Consider the following 21,272-nt stretch of genomic DNA (forward strand, 5'->3'; position numbering starts at 1 on the left):
TATGGTTTCTTATATCTGGCTTCTTTCACTTAGGATCTTTTTGAAGTTTATCCGTATGGTAGCATGTATCAGTGGTTTGCTCCTTCTTATTGCTGAATAGTATGCCTAATAGTGCTTTTTTATTTTATGGCATGGATTTCCATTTTGTATAATGGATGTAGGATAACTTAGATACTTGGTGTGGGGGAGAGGGACCTACTTTTATTTAACCCAAATGACGTAGGTGAGTGTTTTCCAAATTCAATCCAGTTTAACAAGGTGAGATTGTCCTAGCTTCACAAAACATTATTCCATCAGCCTCTTTTAAAACCACTGTCCTGTACCTCCCCTCTAACAGGAACAAAAAGTACAGTTCCTCAAGGTTTCTTTCACTCTCCCAAGGCTCATACAAACTTCTACTCTTACTATGCCTTCTGCTTTACCTCCTTTTTCTATCTCCAACTCCTTCTTTTCTCTAAGGATTACCTTCAAACTGACAGCTTTATAATTTCCATATTTTTGAAGTTTCTAAAAAGGTATATTAGAAGTAAATACTATAACTGCATAATCTGAAACTTTATTTAAGAAGAGCCTGTAGTTCTTTTGATGTGGTCCCTGAAAATAATTTATTCTATTTAAAAAAAAAAAAGCTTTGTAAGTAGTTTAAAAAGAAACAAAACCTCCAATGACAACAGAAAAAGAGCATGAGGATCCAAGTCAACATTTAACACCCTCACTTAAAAGGGAAGGTCAAAGAATCTGTAGTAACTAAGCACAGTTTTCTATCATCTTTTCTCTTTAACACGCCCTTGTTAAATACTGATTTTTCATTCAGTATAAAATGCCACAATAGTGTTATTGTCTCACCTGTTTTATCATGATGCCTGATTCAGATTAAGCCGATTACTTACCTTCATAAATTATTAAATACACACATGTAGAATGATTACCTAATCAATTATAAAGCTGGGTGAAGGGTGGTGGTGCAGGGAGAAGGCTGGGAAAGAATGACACAAATCCAGCGACATATTTCTTACTGCCAGCCTTTTTAAAGTTTTACTTCTGTAGGTGATTCCCACAATTAGTTTGAAAACATGAAAAATAAGATAATATAGACATAGATAAAAGCTTTACCAGTGGTAAACGTTTTCTAAAGAAATTACGTCACTATCCCCTCATTGGCCTACGGGACAGTTCTTATGGAGTACTTAACAGAGTGAAAGCAATTAAAGACCAGCTACATGTAATTAGAAGAACCGTGCAAGATAAGGAAAAATAATACAAGCAATTACACCTGTAATCCTAGCACTTTGGGAGGCTGAGGTGGGAGGATTGCTTAAGCCCAGGAGTTCGAGGTTGCAGTGAGCTGTAATCGTGCCACTGCACCCCAGTGACAGAGCAAGACCCTACTGAAAGAAGGGAAGGGAAGGGGAAGGGAGGGGAGGGGAGGAGAGGGGAGGAAAAGAAAAGAAGAAAATGAAGGTCATGATAATATATATACTATACCTTTCTCAGGCTTTCATATTCTTCACGAAGTTCCCCAGGCTTGCTTAATTTGATTGGTGCTCTGAATATAAAGTCTGGAAGAATGGGAAAAGAAAATACTTTTTAACAGGACTCTTTATGGAAGGAAGCAAGACCTTGTCCTACTGCTGCCCCCACACTGTAAATCACATTAAAAACTGTGGTCATCTTAATTTGAATATTCATTCACTCATTTAACAAATATTTATTAAAGGTTATAAATCAGGCACTGTTCTAAGCACTGGGGAGAAACACTGAACAAATAAAGTCCTTGCAGGACTGCTTAAGCCCAAGAGCTTGAGGTTGCACCGAGCTATGATAACACCATGGTACTCTAGCCCAGGAGACAGATCAAGGCCCTGTCTCAAAAAATAAAATAAAATAAATGAAGTCCTTGCTCTCATGGAGCTTATAATCTCATGGAGGAAAACAGACAATAAAACAAATAAGTGTGTGTATATATACTACGACTGGTGGTACTAAGTGCTACAGAAGAAAATAAATGTACGGTAGGAAAAAAAGGTAATTTTATACAGTGTGGTCTAGAAGGACGATACAGTTTGGGTGTTTGGTCCCTCCATATCGCATGGTTGAAATTTGATCCTTAGAGTTGGAGACAGGAGCTAGTGGGAGGTGTTTGGGTCATGGGGGCGGATCCTCATGAATGGCTTGGTGCCCTCCCCACATACTGAATTCTCACTTTATTAGTTCACACTAGAGCTGTTTTTTTAAAAGAGCCTGGCACCACCTCCTCCTTCTCGTGCTCCTCTCACTATGTGACATGCCTCCTCCTTCCCCTTCCACCTTGACTGGAAGCTCCCTGAAGCCCTCACCAGAAGCAGATGCTGGTGTCAGGCTTCTTGTACAGTCTGCAGAACCATAACCCAAATAAACCTGTTTTCCTTATAAATTACCCAGCTTCAGGTATTTCCTTTATAGCAATGCAAAACGGACTAACACAAAGGGGCTCACTGATAAAAGGAACATGTTAAAAGACATCAAGGAAAAACTAAATTTAAAGCTTTAGTTCAATCTTACCAAGTAACATTATTTTTTTAGGGACTCTATTTTTTTTAGAGACTGAGTCTCGCTCTGTCACTCAGGCTGGAGTGCAGTGGCATAAGCATAGCTCACTGCAACCTTAAACTTCTGGGCTCAAGTGATCCTCCGACCTCAGCCTCCCAAGTAGCTGGGACTACAGGCGTGCACTACCACGCACAGCTAATTTTTCTATTTTTTGTAGATACAGGGTCTTGCCATATCACCCAAGCTGGTCTCAAACTCCTGGACTCAAGTGAGCCTCCTCCCTCAGCCTGCCAAGTAGCACAGGCCCAAGCCACCACACCTAGCCATTGCTAAGTAAGATTTTAAATAAGCTGAAGTTTTATTCATAATGCTGTATTTTACTTTTTCTCAACAATGCTAAAATATAAAGTATATAACATGCATATAATCTTATATATATTTTCAGTATATAACCTAATTCTTTTTTAATCCTCAAAGCCTTCAGTGATTTTGACTGGCCTGTAGAATAAAGTCAAAACTTTTCAACATGTCATTCAAAGTTCTCCAGAGACCAATCACAATTTTATGTTTCTAAAGCACTGTATCTCTCAACTCTTGACAGTCTAGTCACAACATATGTATGCTATATAGTATTTTCAAATCTTTTATGCTGTTTTCTCAGCTGAAATTCTGTCTTCTCCCCTTCTCTATATGTATTTTTAAATCCAAGACATCAGGCCATAGGAAACACAATACATGTTGGTTATATAAATAAATGATAAAAATCAAAGTTAAGAACAGGAATAAAAGCCTTAAGTACTTTAAAAAGGTGGGGGAAAGTACACACTCTACTTCCTTAAATGTAAATGACCCTTCTTTAAACCCTCTACATATATTTAGTAATCTAAATAGAGTATTAATTTTAAGACTAATAGCTCTACATCCCATTGAGGTTGATAAAATATTTGTTCTAGAAAAGCAGGCTCCCCAAAAAGTTGCCCTTTGTCAGTTGTCTCAACTATTTTAGAAAGACTCTTATTTAGTATATTGAGGAATGAAGAAGATACTTAGAAACATTAGGTCCAATGCAAATACAGAAAACAGTAACTTAAAAGCCTACCAAGTACTACAGAATGGTTAGACCCTGAGTTTGGGAGGCAAACATTCCATCACCTTCACCCACTTAAAAAAGTCCTGATGCTTATTTTTGTCCCTTAAGCACATTTCCAATTATAGGCAAATAGTATTTAAAATTAGATGCTTTAAAAGAGAAAAGGAAAGAAGGAAGGGAAAACAAAACCCTTATGGCAAAAAAGTACTTTAAATCCATTTACGGAAAACCTATTACATGTATTTCATATACATTTTCTTTATGAATTTTCACAGAAACTTTGTAAGGTAGGTATTATACCCATTTTAAAATAAGAAAAGTGAGGGTTTAAATAACTTGGCCCAAGGCCACACAGCTAGCTCACAACAAAGCAGGGAGAAAAGCTTTAATAGGAATAAAGAGGGAAATTGCATAATGATTAAAAAGGCAACTCATCCACAGTTGAGCACAATCTCTCTCCCCTACTACAAATTCCACTGCAGTAGCCCCCTTGAATAAAGTCTTCCTTACTATCTTTAAAAAAAAAAAAAAAAGCCAACCCATCAAGAAGATATAACAATCATAAACTTGCATGAACGTGTATTACAACAAAAACTAATAATATTATAAGGAAAAATTAATCCAAAATTACAGCAAGAAATTTTAACACATCACAGTTACAAAAAGATCAGACAGACTAAAAGGTAGTAAAAATGTAGAAAAATTGAACAATTAAATTAACTTGATAATATATTTTATATTTATGTATGTACCCAGTGAACAAAATATATATTCCTTAAAGCAAACAAGGAATAATTAAAAGTACTGATAATATACTAGGTCACAATGAAGTTTCAAAACATTTCAAAGAATTATTATACACACTTTGCTCTTTGATCCTGGCTGCCATTTTCCAAGCCTAGTTTTCTAGCTATCTGGTTGGTGATTCTAAGTTACCCAACATTCTTTGTCAATAAATTCCTTTTCTAATTAAATTTACCAGAGTAGATTTCTGCTGATCACAACTAACCCTAGCTGATTCAATTTTTCACATGGTACTTTGAAATGACCAATAAACCAGTGTCTCGTAAAACTGATTTTAAAAAAAGAACACAAAATAATATCAAGAATAAAAAAGGGAGACCTAAATACAGAAACTATTGAAACAATGCTATAATAAATGATCTTGCATATATATCATTTTGAATGTCTGCAAGTGTATCCATAGGATAAACTGCGAGAATCAGAATCTCTGGGTCAAAGGATAATACCAAATTGCCCTTCCTTCATGAAGCCTGTATCAATTTATAGTCCTACCAATAATGCATGAGTACCATTTTCCTCACACCTTTTCCAACAGTGTGTTGAAACTTTTCAGTTTTGCCAATCTAATAGATGAAATTTTATATCTTATATACTTATTTTATGAGTGAAATTGATTACTTGTTATATAAGTAAGAGTAATTTGCTTTGATATGAAATATATATGCATTTCCTTTATTCCTCCTTCTATTAACATTTTCTTCTTGATTTGCTGAAGCTCTCTTTATATAAGGAAAATTAGCCTTATGTCACAGGAATAGCAATACTTTTCCCAGCTTATTTGTGCTGACTTTGCTTACAGCAGTTATTTTTATGTAGTTACATTAATCAAACTTTTCTTTTATGGCTTCCACATTTTGTATCATATTTGGAAAGGCCTTCCTCAGGCCAAGATATAATAACAAATTCCATGATAATTTCTTCTGGTACAATGCATAAGATTCTTCTCAGATCTACTTTTAAAAATTCTAAATCTTTATTTTTATTTGGGAAGCAACATAAGGAACATAATCTTATTCAGGTTTATAAATAATAGACTAAAAATATTTTAGTGATAGCCTGGTAGAAATAATTTTCACTTACTATTGGAGAATTTGCATTTTCTAAAATGGTTCTTGCTGATATTTGGTACAAAATGTCTCAAGAGCTTAACATCTTCATATTTTATCTTTTATTTAATTTTTTTAGAGACTTAATCTCACTCTGTTGCCCAGGCTAAGAGGGCAGTGGCATTATCATAGCTTACTGCACCCTCGAACTCCTGGGCTCAAACAATCCTCCCTCCTCATCCTATGGAGTTGCTAGGGCTATAGGCACATGCCACCACACCTAGCTAATGTTTTTGGGTTTTTTAATTTTTTTAGAGACAGGGGTCCTTCTGTGTTGCCCAGGCTGGTCTCCAACTCCTGGGTTCAAGCCATCCTCCCACCTCAGCCTCTGGAGTAGCTGGGATTGCACCCGACTTTCATCTTTTATATAGTGGAAATAATACGAAGTTAAAAGCCTGATCCCCAACTTAGAAGCTTCAGAGCCTCAGATAAGCCACAGAATAATACCTATTATGATAAGCCATTATGAGGATCAAATGAGTGTAATAAGAATGAAAACAATCTATAACCTAATTCAGCCAGTAGAGTGGCATGCAGCAGAATTTAAGTATAAAATTGTCTCTGGTGTTAGTAGGATAACACTCTTTAAATTGTGGTTTGATCCAATTTATTTCCAAGTACAACTTACAATAAACAAAGGTAATGATCTAACTGCTTTCATATGTATAGTATATGAAAAGTTAAATTCACCTTTGGATATTTATTAAGAAATCTCAAAGTTCATATATAAGGCCAAGTAGGAACTCAGTATACTGACTGAAATCTTACTATGCCTCTGACTTATTTAAGAGAAAAAGATAATGAGCAGGGGTAAGAGTGGGGTACCAATTTATATTCACCAAAATTAGTACTGATATAAATCTGTTTAATCTTGGATGTATAATGCTTGAAGTATACAAAATGCTAAAAAGTCAAGATCATTTTTTGTCCTGACTAGGACTGTACTACATTAAGTGGCACCATGTCTAAAAGCTCAAAAATTACAGAGAGTACTTAAAGTACTTCTTGAATACTGAAACAGTTAAGGATAAAATGTTGTGAGTTAATGTGACATTAACTTAAACATTTAATCCTATTTCCTACTTTAACAATGCTCTCTAGAAATGCTAAGAAGGAGGCTGGATACAGTGGCTGACACCTGTAATCCCAGTGCTTTGGGAGGCTGAAGTGGGAGGATCACTCCAGCACAAGAGTTCAAAGCTGCAGTGAGCTATGACTGTGCCTGTGAATGGCCACTGCATTCCAGCCTGGGTGGCAGAGAGAGACCTCGTCTCTTAAAAAAAATAAAAATAAAAAAATAAAATCCCTGTAATAAATAAATAAAAACAGCTAACATTTCTTTTCTTTCCTTTTTTATTTTTTTTGAGACAGGGTCTTGCTCTGTTGTCCAGGCTAGAGTGCAGTGGTATGAACACAGTTCACTGTAGCCTCGAACTCCAGGGCTCAAGCGATCCTCCCAATCTTAGACTCCCAAAGTGCTGGGATTACAGGTGTGAGCTACCATGCCCAGCCAAAAACAGCTAACATTTAATGAGAGCACTCTACACGCTAAATGTTACATGCACACACATACTGCAGAGAAGAGGTGACGTAGCAGGCCTAACTGCCTATCCTTAAAAAAGCCTATTTACAAGGTTGGTCCTTGGCTGGTGCTTAGGAACTTGGGTTTGAGGTCCCCACTCTGATAAGAGTGGTTCATTGTACCTATACTGTTTGTTGAAACAATACAGTTTATGTTGAACACCTGCTTTCCTGCTGAGAGTCTGAAATTTTGGCACGTTAGGCAGAGAATGTTTATGTCATCAGCCCATAATAAAAACTCTACACACTAAGTCTCTAATGAGTTTCCCTGGTTGGCAACATTTCACACATTGTCACAAATTCTTGCTGGAGGAATTAAGCATTCCCTGTGTGTCTCCACCAAAAGAAGACTCTGGAAGCTTGCACCTGGTTTCCCCCAGACTTCACCCCACATGCCTTCTCCCTCTACTGATTTGGCTCTGTATCCTTTCACTGTAATAAATCACAGCAGTGACTACAACTATGTGCTGAGTCCTTTAAGTTCCCCTAGTGAATCTATGAACCTGTGAGTGGTCCTGGGGACCTCCCAACACACACACACACACATACACATACACAAACACACACACACACACGTCATATCATGGACTTAAAATTTCTTTAGATCTCAGTTTCCACCTGAGAAATGAAGGCAACACATTAGATAACTTCTAAAGTTAATGATTCAGTGATAATACTTTTATTTCCTATTCAACATGTTTCTCTAAATTCTGTAAAACTCTATTAAAATTTAATGCTATGGGTAAAATGCTATATTAGGATTTTAAACATACACAAAAGTAATCATAACATCAAAACAATTTCTTTGAAGCCTTACAAAATTGTGGTGTTTCAATCTACTTAGACTAATATGAGAAACGGATCAGAAAAATGAAAATCTTCCCTTTTAAATAAATCCAAGTCTCTCACAATGTCTCTTAAAGTGGAATGCATGGCCAGGTGCGGTGGCTCAGGCTATAATCCTAGCACTCTGGAGACCGAGGCTAGAGGATCGCTTGAGCTCAGGAGTTCAAGACCAGCCTGAGCAAGAGCAAGACCCCATCTCTACTAAAAATGGAAAAATCAGCTGGGCATCATTGGGTGTTCCTGTAGTCCCTGCTACTCAGGAGGCTGAGGCAGGAGGATGGCTTGAGCCCAGGAGTTTGAGGTTGCTGTGAGCTAGGCTGACGCCACAGCACTCTACTCAGGGCAACAGAGTAAGACTCTGTCTCAAAAAAAAAAAAAAAAAAAAAATTAAAGCTGAATGCAGAACATGTATGCATTCAACATTATTAATTATACTAAGATATTTATTATTAACCTTTCAGATTCCCTGACTTTTAATAAAGAACCATCACTTACAATAAAATAGTTTGTGTCTGCTGACGTGGGGCTTTACTTTTAATTTCCTCTTTACTTCCCTTGCCTTCCTGAAGTCATATGTCAGCCTCCTCCACCCCAAAAGAGGAAACTGTGGTTGAATGACAACATTACCACAAAAGCAGAGCAACAATGTGTCAAGTCAGAACCAGAAAAGACGACACTATCTTCCTTAGTCCAAAGGAATTAGTCACAAATCTACCAACCCTTCCACCAGCTTTTATAGGGATTTTCAAGTGTTTCAGTAGAACAAAAACAACTCACCTTTCCTTCACCTAACAGAAAAGAAATGCTGGAAACTACTTCAGGTGTCACTGAGATGCTTAATATCTTAGCATTTGTAAATGAATCCGATGGATGAAGTACTTTCTTAATGCCTATCCTCTGACTCTTACTATGCTTAATAGGAAGAGAAACTCTCTAAGGATACGATACCCTAAGAATGACACACATCTGTGGCCAGTGACCTAAGCTGAGTATTGCATTTAGTCTAATGTGAATTGTAGGAATAGCTATAGTTCCCTGAAGATCCTTCCTGAAAAAGGATTTTCTCTGGGGTGTGGTGACTAGTTACTAACAAAGGCAAACAAACAAACAAGACAGACATTTTGCTAATTGCATCAAACCATCAAGAACAAAGTATAGTTGTCAAAGCATCCACACTGAATGCAAAATTAGAAAAAGAATCTCATTCAACTGTATTGGGAAGATATTATCCTAACAACTTTCAAATCTAAAGGTAATGACCTCTTAGTACCTGACTATGCTTGAGTTTTATCCTTGCAGGTTCAATTTCTTATGAGTGCAGCAGGATGAAAAAGAACATTGGACTTACTGAGTCCCAAAACCTAAATCCTAATTTGAAAATTCCCACTTACTAGTTATTTGTCCTTGGACAAAGTTAAAAAATCTCTTTGCGCTTGAATTTCCTCATCTGTAACTTGGTAATAATACTACAACCATATCTCAGAACTGCAGACAAAATTAATAGTGAATTCAAAAGCTTGTAAGCTGTTAAGTGTTTGGTGGATTACTTGGCACAATACAAATATATGTTTACATTAATATCTGCTGTAAAATGGTTAACTGAGGACTAATATATTTTCCTTAAACCTACAGAAATAATTTTTTGTAATCACAACAGTTTGCTATTTCTGCCTCCATGCCTGTGTCTGAAATGCCCTTACCTTCCACTCTTACTCTCCACAGATACCAAGCAAAAAACAACTCATCCTTAAAATTCAGTTTAAATTTCTGCAGAGCTTAATAAAAAAAGCCAAAAGATAAACTTGGAAAAAGTAATATTTGCCACACATATATGAAGTTAATATCCATCTCTATCACCACTGCTAGCATCATCATGATGGCTGGCAGATCCTAGGACTCTGGGAGGCTGAGGCAGGAGGATCGCTTGAGCTCAGGAGTTTAAGACCAGCCCGAGCAAGAGCAAGACCCCGGCTCTACTAAAAATAGAAGAATTTGCCATGCGTCGTGGCACACACCTGTAGTCCCAGCTACTGGGGAGGCTGAGGCAGGATAATCCCTTGAGCCCAGGAGTTTGAGGTTGCAGTGAGCTATGATGACACCACTGCACTCTACTCGGAGTGACAGAGTAAGACTCTGTCACAAAAAAAATAAAAAAAGAAAAACCTAATGACTGGAAACAACCTAAATGTCCTTCACATAGAGACTGATAAAATAATTAGATGACTGGCATACTATGGATCTATTTCTATACTATATGGTTTTATTCCTGGTCTGGTTTCTTGGTTTACTTGTAGATTTTTTTAGAATGACATTCATTGTGTATGAAAAATTGTGCAGGCTTTGGGTGATGTTATGTTCCTACAAAAGATGCACCATGTTCTCTGACATGCAGTTAGAATGAGAGTAGACCACCTTATAATCCAAATAGGACACGAGCTGACTCAAAGCTGGCTGCAGTCTTTGTTAAGCCTATTAAAGCTCACTCTGCCCTGGCTTATATCCATCCAAGGGTCCAACTGAGAGTCTGGTGTATTTACCAAGACTATATTCCTTGAAAGATCATGAACTTTTTGCTTCTTAACACTGAAGACCTGTTAAATCTGCCTTACTTTTCAGTAGCTTTCTGCAAGGTTTTTTAGCATTTAACCCTGCCCAGTTTAAGAATCAGCAAATGCCTCAGAAATAAAAGCAGGTGGAAGAGGGGAGGGACGGACCTCCCTTCTCTCTGGGATCTTGGCCTCTCAAGTTCTGGTTGCCTTGGCAGCTCTGAACTACAATTTTTGTATCCCTCATGAAGAAAGCTCTGCTGACTTTCTGCCTCTTAATAGCTGCAGTCTCCCTTTGCCAAGAATCCACAAATGTCTGAAATCCTGGCTGCCTTGGCAACTTACCATGCCTTCATATAGATTTTTTTTTTTTTTTTTTTTTTTTTGAGACAGAGTCTCGCTCTGATGCCCGGGCTAGAGTGAGTGCTGTGGTGTCAGCCTAGCTCACGGCAACCTCAAACTCCTGGTCTTAAGCGATCCTACTGCCTCAGCCTCCCGAGTAGCTGGGACTACAGGCATGTGCCACCATCCCCGGCTAATTTTTTCTATATATATTTTTAGCTGTCCAAATCATCTCTTTCTATTTTTAGTAGAGACGGGGTCTCACTCTTGCTCAGGCTGGTTTTGAACTCCTGAGCTCAAACGATCTGCCCACCTCAGCCTCCCATAGTGCTGGGATTACAGGCGTGAGCCACCGCGCCCGGCCCATACTGAAGTTCTGATGAGAAAGGACACTGAAGTAGAGATGTCTTGTGAGCAGTTGCATATAGCACTGGAATTAAGGTAAGAGGGTTAAACCTATATAGTTGAGGGTTTCATTTAGAAATGTCACCAAAAGCTGTAACAGTAGAGATGCTTGAATGAGGCCTCCAAAGGAATAATCAAAGAAAAGCGAAAGAGGACTACACACAGAATTTTAGGGGCATACAAGTCAGGTAAGGGAAGATAAAAAAAACAGAAAAGAAGGCAACACAAGAGAAAGAGCCAACACAATTTAAAAAGAAAAAAAAAAGCAATACTGTTTATCAACTATGGCATGGCAGAGCAATCAAATCAATTTGGTTAGAAGGAAGTCCTTACTAACAGATCATTTGAAGATATAAACAGTCACCATAGATTAGGAGGTTAAAGAGGGAATGAGCAGAGAAGAGGGCAAAAGTAGAGAACATTCCACTGAGAGAGTAGAGAAAGAGATAAGATAATAAGAATATGGATGATCCAAGTCCTAAAGAAATTCACAATCTAACAAGAAAAGGAAAAACATACTTGGATGAAGCAACTGTAAAATGTCAGAGAGTTATAAAACCAAATACCTAAGTCCTGCACAGAACAGCAAGAGGTGGAAGTATACAAGAGCAAAAGAAAGACAACAAGTCAAAGTACATCTTCTACGACTAAACATACATTCAGTGCAAAGATACATCAGAAACAAGAGGCCAGTATCCATATTAATCTCAAATTTACCTGCTTACACTACCCACTAAACTTTGAATAAACACGGTCAAATGGAATATGTGAAAGGAGAAATTTTAATTTAAGCACACCATTTAGCAGTTGGAAGGCAGAAATATGAAGAGTGAACCATAAATTTGTTCTAATACCAAACTAAAGTGTTTTCCATTTTATCTGCTATTTTCTAGTTTACTCTTTCTGATTCTCCAAGAGCACAGATGATAGCCAAGTACCAACCGTCTTAAACTCACTTACCCACTTGCCCAAAACAAGTAACAATTTACAGGATGCAATATAAAAAGTGTTTAGCTGGGAAGAAGAGGAAGTACACAGAGAAAAAGTTAAAAGCTAATAAAATTTAAGATCAAAGTTTAAGGCTGCTTACTTGAGTACCATACTTAATACCACTGAATATTACCATGGTACATTTCACTGTTTTTAAACTATCCTTTGGCAAATAACTAATCAAATTAACATGTCACAGCCCACATAACAAGAACTTACAAAATGCTTGTATATGTTGACCCAATAATTTAATTTCTAGGAATCTATCTCAGAAAGTCATCTGAAATATTTTTAAAAATTACATAAAAATATTTCATTGCAACACTGTTCATAATTCCAAAACAAAAACCAAGAATAATCTAAATGTCCAATACTGAGGGAACAGTTAACATAATTACAGGTAGTCAATACAATGTACTATTATTCAGCCATTAAAATTATATATTTTTTTAATACTATGAGATGTTGTTTTAATAAGATGGGCAACTAGGTTAAATAAAAGATGCAAGTCACCAAATTAAATATGCCTTATAATCTCAAACATGAAAAAAACATTAAACACAGAAATGGCAATAACATGCTGGAAAAAGTGATATCACAGAACTCACAAATGGGAAAAAGAAAATATTAGTGATAACATATCAAGTTACCATATATAAATGTGTAAGAATGATGGAAAGAGTCACCAGATTAGTAGGTTAAAGAAGGAATGAGCAGAGAAGAAGGGAGGTGCAGTGGGAAGAGAAAATACACAAAGAAAAGACATGAGACCTTTTCCCCAATGCATTTATAGTGTAGTTATTAGCTAAGGCTAATTCATAAAAAGTTTAAAAATAGATTTAAATAACTACAGAGATGATGTCAGATGCAATGTCACAAAATAAACAATTGCCAAATGAATCTTACAAACAAACGCTGCAGTAAGAGTCCATTAGGAGAAAGAGAACGGGGCTGGGAAGGAGAGTCAGTGCTTTCAGAAGATGAGATGAAGCTGGACCTGCCCTGCTGACTGTAGTTTGCCAACCCCTGGGTTAGAGAAAGACAAATTAAGACAGTCAAGAACAATAGGATTTGCAAAAAGAAGTGTCAGACAAGAGTAGAGTCAAAGCAAATAAGGTTCTTCCTTGAATCCAGAAATAGCCCAAACAACAAGTCTTTGTTGTTAATCAACCTACGTTGGATCCCCACAGTCAAAGCAACAAGAGGCACATGATAAAGGAGGACACAGAATCAAACACAGGTGTAGGCATGCTGCTGAGATGAAGGCCTTGGACCACAAGACCTTTTATCCTAGGCAGACCAAGACCAGGTAGTTGTCCCCACTACTGCATCTACCTACCATAGTACAAAATCCTTCGGACTTAATTACTGTCCTGTTCGAGGCAAAGAATTATTCAAATAGTCCACAAGGTAGAATGATACCAAAATTAGAAAGAATGCAGGATTCGGAAACAGACAGATCTGCATTCAAATCTACCACCTACCAGTATTTATCTTAGCTAAGCCTGTTTCTTCATCCATGAAATGGGAGTAACACCTACCTCAACAGAGTAGCTTACCTCATCTAATCCTCTGGTACCTATTTGGAACAAATTCTGTGTACATTCATTGGTAGCCCAACTGGCCTCCCTGTCTCTCACTCTTTGTCTTTCATCTTCCTCCAACATTGCTTCCCTAGTTCTTTATAAAGGAGACCTGACCCTATCACCTTCCCTCTTAACAATTTTTATTGGCTTCCCACTGCCCATCAAGGTTTATAAACAGGACCAAATCTACCACTCCAGCCACATCATCTACCATTCCTGATATTCCTTTCCTCTCTAGCCTTTGCACATCTCACCATTCCTAGATATGCCACACGTTGTCTCCACCAGGACTTTACATATGCCACTTCCTCTTCCCGGAATGATTTTTCTCTTTCTTACTGTATGACGATTTCCTACTCATACTTCAAAACTCTGTTCACTGCCCTCTCCTTTGCAAAGTTTTCCCACTAACCCAGAGAAAATTACCTTTCTTGCAGGCTCTCACAGCATTCTGCACTTATCTTAATTGCAGTAGCATTTGTTACCTGTGTTATAATTACTTGACTCTGCCTGACTCCCTAAACCTGAAGATAGGGATGATCTCTAGGTAAGTATATACCTCAGTGTCAGTGGCATTAAAAAAAAATTGCTGAATGAACCAATGAGAAAGAATGCTTTAATACCAGCACCATTTCACACTATGGTCTTTTAAAGAATTTGCTTTCTGAAGGGAGTTGTATTTAATAAAACTTTTCTTTACTGTTAAGGCAAAAGTAAACTTTAATAAAGTCGAAGTCTCATCACTGACTCCAAATTAATGGAGTTAAATCTTTTGAGGTTTTATTATAATAGTTTTACATAACTAAACACTAGAAAATTACAAAAGAAATGGCAAAACAGAAGGAAAGGAAAATAAGTCCACTGCTATTTAGAAAAATAAAAACAAAAATTGGATATAAGATGTCTTCAAACCAAAACCAAAAAAAAAAAAAAAATGTCTTCAGGCTTAAAAATTTAATTGTACATATATGTGAAGAGAAAGACTGGCTTGATAGCAATTCATGCAAAAAATAAAAAAGAGCAATTCCGTTGCCTGCAAATTCAGTATGAGTAAGGCCAATACAACCTTTGGCAGCATCAATAAGAATTTAGCACTCAGAGAGAAAGACAGTTAAGTCACATTACACTTTGCACTGGTCAGGCATTACTTAAAGTATCAGGTTCAGTTCTGAGTGGCATATATAAAGATGACCAGAATGGTAAAGGAACCACAACATATAAAGAAAAACTTCTTTTAGGAGTTTTTTAGGCATCTTTTTCCTTCATTAAACACTTACCGAGTGTCTAATACCTTCTGGGTACCACATTAACTGCTGAATACAAAAAGACATAATCCCTGACCTCAAAGAGCTCAGTGTAGTGCCAGAGACAGACACACAAAGAACTGAAATCCAGTGAAATGAGGGATGCACAAGTTCAAGTGCTGGCATAAAGAAAGGAATAATAAAATCCTCTTTGAGTAAGAAAAATTTTACAGAGCACTTATGTTTCACTTGGGTCTTAAAAGATGAGTAAAGTTTTTCCAGGTAGATAAGAAGGAAGAGTATTCTAGGCAGAATAATCCTAGGTGAAAAATGTCAGAAAGGTTTCAAAATGCATACTGTATTCCAAGAACTCTAAGTAGTGTAGTACGACCAGAACTTGGGGGAAGGGAAGAAAAGGACCCAAGAGATGAATCTGAGAAGTTTAACCTAAAAACTTAGAAATAATCATGGTCTTAACATAACCTGAATACTAAAACTAGGAAAGCAGATTTGGATTCACCAAAAAAGAAAACTTTCACAGAACTGAGAACCCAGATATAAAACCATCCTCATATAGCCATCTAATCTTTGACAAAGCAGACAAAAACATACACTGGGGAAAAGAATCCTTATTCAATAAATGGTGCTGGGAAAACTGGATAGCCACATGTCGAAGACTGAAACAGGATCCACACCTTTCACCTCTCACAAAAATCAACTCACGGTGGATAAGAGACTTAAACCTAAGGTGTGAAACTATAAGAATTCCAGAAGAAAATGTTGGAAAAACTCTCACAGACATTGGCCTAGGGAAAGAATTTATGAAGATCCAAAAGGCAATCACAGCAACAACAAAAATAAATAAATGGGGCCTGATCAAATTAAAAAGCTTCTGCACAGCCAAGGAAACTATCATGAGAGCAAATAGACAATCTACAGAATGGGAGAAAACATTTGCATATTACACATCCGATAAAGGGCTGATAACTAGAATCTATATAGAACTCAGGAAAATCAGCAAGAAAAAATCAAACAACCCTATCAAAAAGTGGGCAAAGGACATGAACAGAACTTTTCAAAAGAAGACAGACTAATGGCTAACAAACATGAAAAAATGCTCAACATCTCTAATCATCAGGGAAATGCAAATCAAAACCACAGTGAGATATCACTTATCCCCAGTGAGAATCGCCTTTATCAAAAAGTCCCAAAACAATAAATGTTGGTGTGGATGCAGAGAGAGAGGAACACTCATACACTGCTGGTGGGACTGCAAACTAGTACAACCTCTGTGGAAAGCAACATGGAGATACCCCAAAGAGATAGAAGTAGAACTACCATTTAATCCAGCAATCCCACTACTGGGCATTTACCCAAAAGACATTCTATAAAAAAGACATCTGCACTCAAATGTTTATAGCAGCACAATTCACAACTGCAAAGATATGCAAACAACCCAAGTGTCCATCAATACATGAGTGGATTAATAAAATGTGGTGTATGTATACCATGGAGTTCTACTCAGCCACAAAAAAGAATGATGATATAGCACCTCTTGTATTATCCTGGATAGAGCTGGAGCCCACTCTAAGGGAAGTATCCCAAGAATGGAAAAATAAGCACCACATGTACTCACCATCAAATTGGTATTAACTGAACAACACTTAAGTGCATATATAGTAAACTTTCAAATTAAAACTGTCCAAAATAGAGAGCAATGAGTACAAAGTCCCCAGAATGGGAGAAGTACCCCTATTCATGTGTAAGATCAATACCTCAACTGGTGTCAGATCTCATCTTCCCTCACCTCTTCATTGACTTAGCTCATTCAGTTTTCTCTGCTGTCTCTGGCACCATCAATCCCTCTCTGCTATGATAATATACAAATCTAACATACAAACATGACTTGCCATCACCTATCTTAAAAAGAAAACACTCTTGAGCTCTTGTCCCCGCTGCAGGTACTGACCCATTTCTCTGCCCCCTTTACAGCAAATTCCTCCAAAGAGTTATCTATGTATTTGCTGCTTCCGTTTTCTCACTTCTAATTCTCACTTCAACCCATTCTATTAGGTCCTTTGATTTTTTTGTCCCACCACTCTACAAACTGCTTGCTTGCTTATTTATTCATTTATGAATGAATGAGACAAAGTCTCACTGTGTCACCCAGGCTGGAATGCATAGCTCACTCTAACTTGGAACTCCTGGGCTCAAGTGATCCTCTAGCCTCAGACTTCTGAGTAGCTGGTCCTACAGGCACAAACCACCACACCAGGATAGTTTTTAACTTTTTCTGCAGAGACAGGGTCTCACCAGGTTGCCCAGACTGGTCTTGAACCTCCTGGCCTTAAGCGATCCTCCCGCCTGGGCCACCCAAAGTGCTGGAATTACAGGTGTGAGCCACAGCACCCAGCCCAAAACAGCTCTTAATAAAGTCATCAACAGAGACTTCCAAGGGACTCTGGGGTAGACATACAGTACAGGCACAAAAGAGTTCAATTGGATGAATATAATCTGATAAACAGAATCTTTATTAGCCTAAGAATTAAAGATCTTTAAAATCAAAACAGCTAATATAATACTTGCCTTACTAAAGTTATCAATCTGGGATAAATTGGCTCAGCTTTAGCATACAACTATCTTCACAGTAATACGATCCATTCCCTCCAGAAAACATGAAAAAATAGTGAGATATTGAAATCTGGCCACCTTGCATTATCTTCATCAGAATGACTAATCAGCAAATATGATTCTTTGCTTTCTTATCTCCACAATAATTGTCTAACACTGTAATCTAATCTTCTAAAATAGACCGAGGTACCTTTATAAAGTATAAAAGATAATTTTTCCTTCAATGTTCCTCCTTTTTACATTTTTGTTCTCTTCTAGCCCATCCTTTCTGAGAGAACCCAAGTTCAATGCCTTACACATAGTAGTAACTCTGTAAATGTCTATCAAATAAATTACAAAACCTAGCACATAGGACATGGTACAAAATAAATTCCATAAATGCTAATTCTCACTTCTCTAAAACTACCCCACCTTTAAGGAACAGTGCACAAATCTAGTAATTCCCTCATATTCCACATGAACCAGTTTATCTGTTTCTTTCTGTCCAAAATACCTGCATTTTAAGGAAACCATGAGAATAAGAGACCTGAAGAGAATATTGAATTTCAGATACTACAGGACATATGTGAGTGGTATCCTGAGGCAATAAACCCTTTCCAGTCTCTAAAATCAAAACACTGAAGTGACTAAACATAAATCTGACCCTACATACCAGAGGAAAGTAAAACCATTTCTTTATCCTGGATAGAGCTGGACCCCATTCTACTAAGTGAGGTATCACAATGGAAAAACAAGCACTACGTGTACGCACCATCAAATTGGTATTAACTGATCAACACATATGTGCACATATAGTAGTAACATTTATTAGGTGTCGGGCAGGTGGGGGGATAGGGAGGATGGGTATATTCACATCTAATGGGTGCACCATCTGGGGGATGGACATGCTTGAAGCTCTGACTTGGGTGGGGCAAAGGTAATATATGCAACCTAAACACTTGTACTCCCATAATATGCTGAAATTAAAAAAAAACATTTCTTTTACTAATCCTTATAATTAAAAAACTATATATTTTTGCAAAGAAAAAAGTCTGGCAAGAAATAAACAATAGCTGTCTCTGAAGGGAGACAAACAATAATATATAATGTTTTACTTTTTCATTGTGCTTTTCTTTATTGTTTTCTACAGCAAATTCCAAATGACTAGCGAGCCTCTAAATCTGGGCCTTGCTCTCTAGAAATCCATACAGCACATGTACTGTCATAACAAGCTTCTTAACACTCTTTCACAAACGTTGTCTTACTCATCTTTGTAGCCCCGGCACCTGGCAAAGTGCTTGGCACACAATATGTGATATGTGCTCCATAAATGTATACAAAATGAATGACTGCATATAATAACAGCTAATATTTATTAGGTATTAACATTTGTTCTCTATAAGCACTTTGCAGGTATCTCATTTAATCCTCATAACTCTAAATATAGCTTCCTTTCATTATCAATTCCATGAAAGAACAGTCTATATTAGCTGATTTATTTCTTCCTTTCTCACTCCTTAACCTACTGAAATGACTATTTTGGTATACCTTTTTTATTTATGTAAATGGCATGAAATGATACATACCCTTTTGCAACTTTTTCACTTAATATTTTTCAAGATTTACCCCTGTTGATACATAAAGACCTAGTTCATTCACTGTAACAGCTGTAGAAACCATAATTTATCCCTTTATCTCTTCTCCTACCAAGGATAATTGCTAACTACCTTTTCCAGTCCCACAGTACTATAATGAGCATACTTGTGACACACACACACGTTTCACTTGGGCAGACTCTTTTTTTTTTTTTTTTTTTGAGACAGAGTCTCGCTGTGTTGCCCGGGCTAGAGTGAGTGCCATGGAGTCAGCCTAGCTCACAGCAACCTCAAACTCCTGGGCTTAAGCGATCCCACTGCCTCAGCCTCTCCAATAGCTGGGACTACAGGTATGCGCCACGATGCCCGGCTAATTTTTTTCTGTATATATATTTTATTTGGCCAGATAATTTCTTTCTATTTTTTAGTAGAGACGGGGTCTCACTCTTGCTCAGGCTGGTCTCAAACTCCTGACCTCGAGCAATCCACCCGCCTCGGCCTCCCAGAGTGCTAGGATTACAGGCGTGAGCCACCGCGATTGGGCAGACTCTTGTTAATAGAATCTCTGCATGGCAAGGAATATATCTCATATATCTCTTCAACTTTAATAGGTATGGCCAAACCACTCTCCATTGTGATTGTATACCAACTTACACTCCCCCAGCAGTACATAAGTTCCCATTAATTATAATTAATCAGTTATAAATTATAATCTCATGGCATCTCATCATTGGTTTAATTTGCATTTCCCTGATTGCTAATGATGCTGAACATCATTCCAGATGTCTATTGTCCTTCCAGTTATCCTTTTCTATGAAATGCCTGTTCAAATCTGTCACAATTCTTCTAATAAGGCATATGTCATAGTGCTATGTAGTTCATATATTTTGAGTATCAATCTTTTGTCAGTTATTTCATTGCAAATACTTTCTCCTAGCCTGTGGTTTCTCTTCTTACCTTACCTCTTATCATTCAGCTTTTAGTTTTAATGTGGTCAAATTGTCAATCTTCTCCATGCTTGTTTAAAAAGAATGTATATTCTCTAATTGGTAAGTGTATGGGTTCTATGTATGTGTAGATCAAGTTATACATTTTTTTTGTTGCTTTTTTTGTTGTTAATTCTTGCTAGAGCCTCATGAGTCTTAAACCTAAAGATTCAAGACTTGTTATTAATTCAGAAAAATTCTCAAGTCATCCTCTCTTCCAATTTCATGTCTCCTTCATTTTATCTATTTTTCTCCTGGAATTACTATTAGATGTTCAATCTTCTTGATCTGTCCTTTTCATTTTTCTTCACCTCTTTCGTATTTTCCTTTATTTTAACTTACTGTTTGGCATTCTCAGGAATTTCCTTATATCTATCTCCCATTTCACTGATTTTCTCTTCATCGGTGTAAACTATTTTTTGTTAGTTTTTTTCTTTTAACAGATTTAGGGGGTACTAGCTGAATTCTATTACATGTATATATTGTATGGTGGTCTGTGTAAACTATTAACTTACTTACTGAGCTTTTTAACCTAACTATATTTTTCATTATGTTTAGTTCTTTTTAAAATGTGCCTATTTCATAAGGTCTCATTCATTTCTTTGGATGTCAATTACTTCTTTAACGTCTTTAGTCACTTACAATATGCTAATTTAAATTACCTTTCAAACTGCCATTCTATTATCCCAGTTCTTGGAACTATAATCCTCCTGCTTTTTATATCTGCTGACTCTCATTTTTGGTAGAAAACTATTTCTTCATGTGTTCTCATTTTTAATTGTAAGTTCATCTTCAATTGGGCTCATTTCTTTTGCAAGAATCCCTTGTGGTCCGAAGTACAGTAGTACCTCTCAGAGTCTAGTTTTTCCCTTCTCCAAGACACTCAGGGTTATCACTAGTTTGGAACCAGTTTTTATACTAATTTCTCAGCATGGGAATACCTGAGCCTTATAATACAAACTCAGTTCCCAAATGTGAGCAAGGTATAGATCTTGTGCTTCAATTTCTCGGG

General features: G+C 37.0%; 1 protein-coding gene across 1 annotated transcript in view; it reads right to left on the reverse strand.

Moving 5' to 3' along the window:
• Positions 1–21,272, reverse strand: part of RNF169 (ring finger protein 169) — an 81,028-nt gene that overhangs the window by 52,610 nt on the left and 7,146 nt on the right. The window contains exon 2 of the mRNA XM_045555471.1: positions 1,486–1,559. Within this exon, the coding sequence (XP_045411427.1) occupies positions 1,486–1,559 (74 nt within the window). The remainder of the gene's footprint in view (positions 1–1,485; positions 1,560–21,272) is intronic.

The sequence above is a fragment of the Lemur catta genome, chromosome 7 (assembly GCF_020740605.2).
Source record: "Lemur catta isolate mLemCat1 chromosome 7, mLemCat1.pri, whole genome shotgun sequence".
NCBI lineage: Eukaryota > Metazoa > Chordata > Mammalia > Primates > Lemuridae > Lemur > Lemur catta.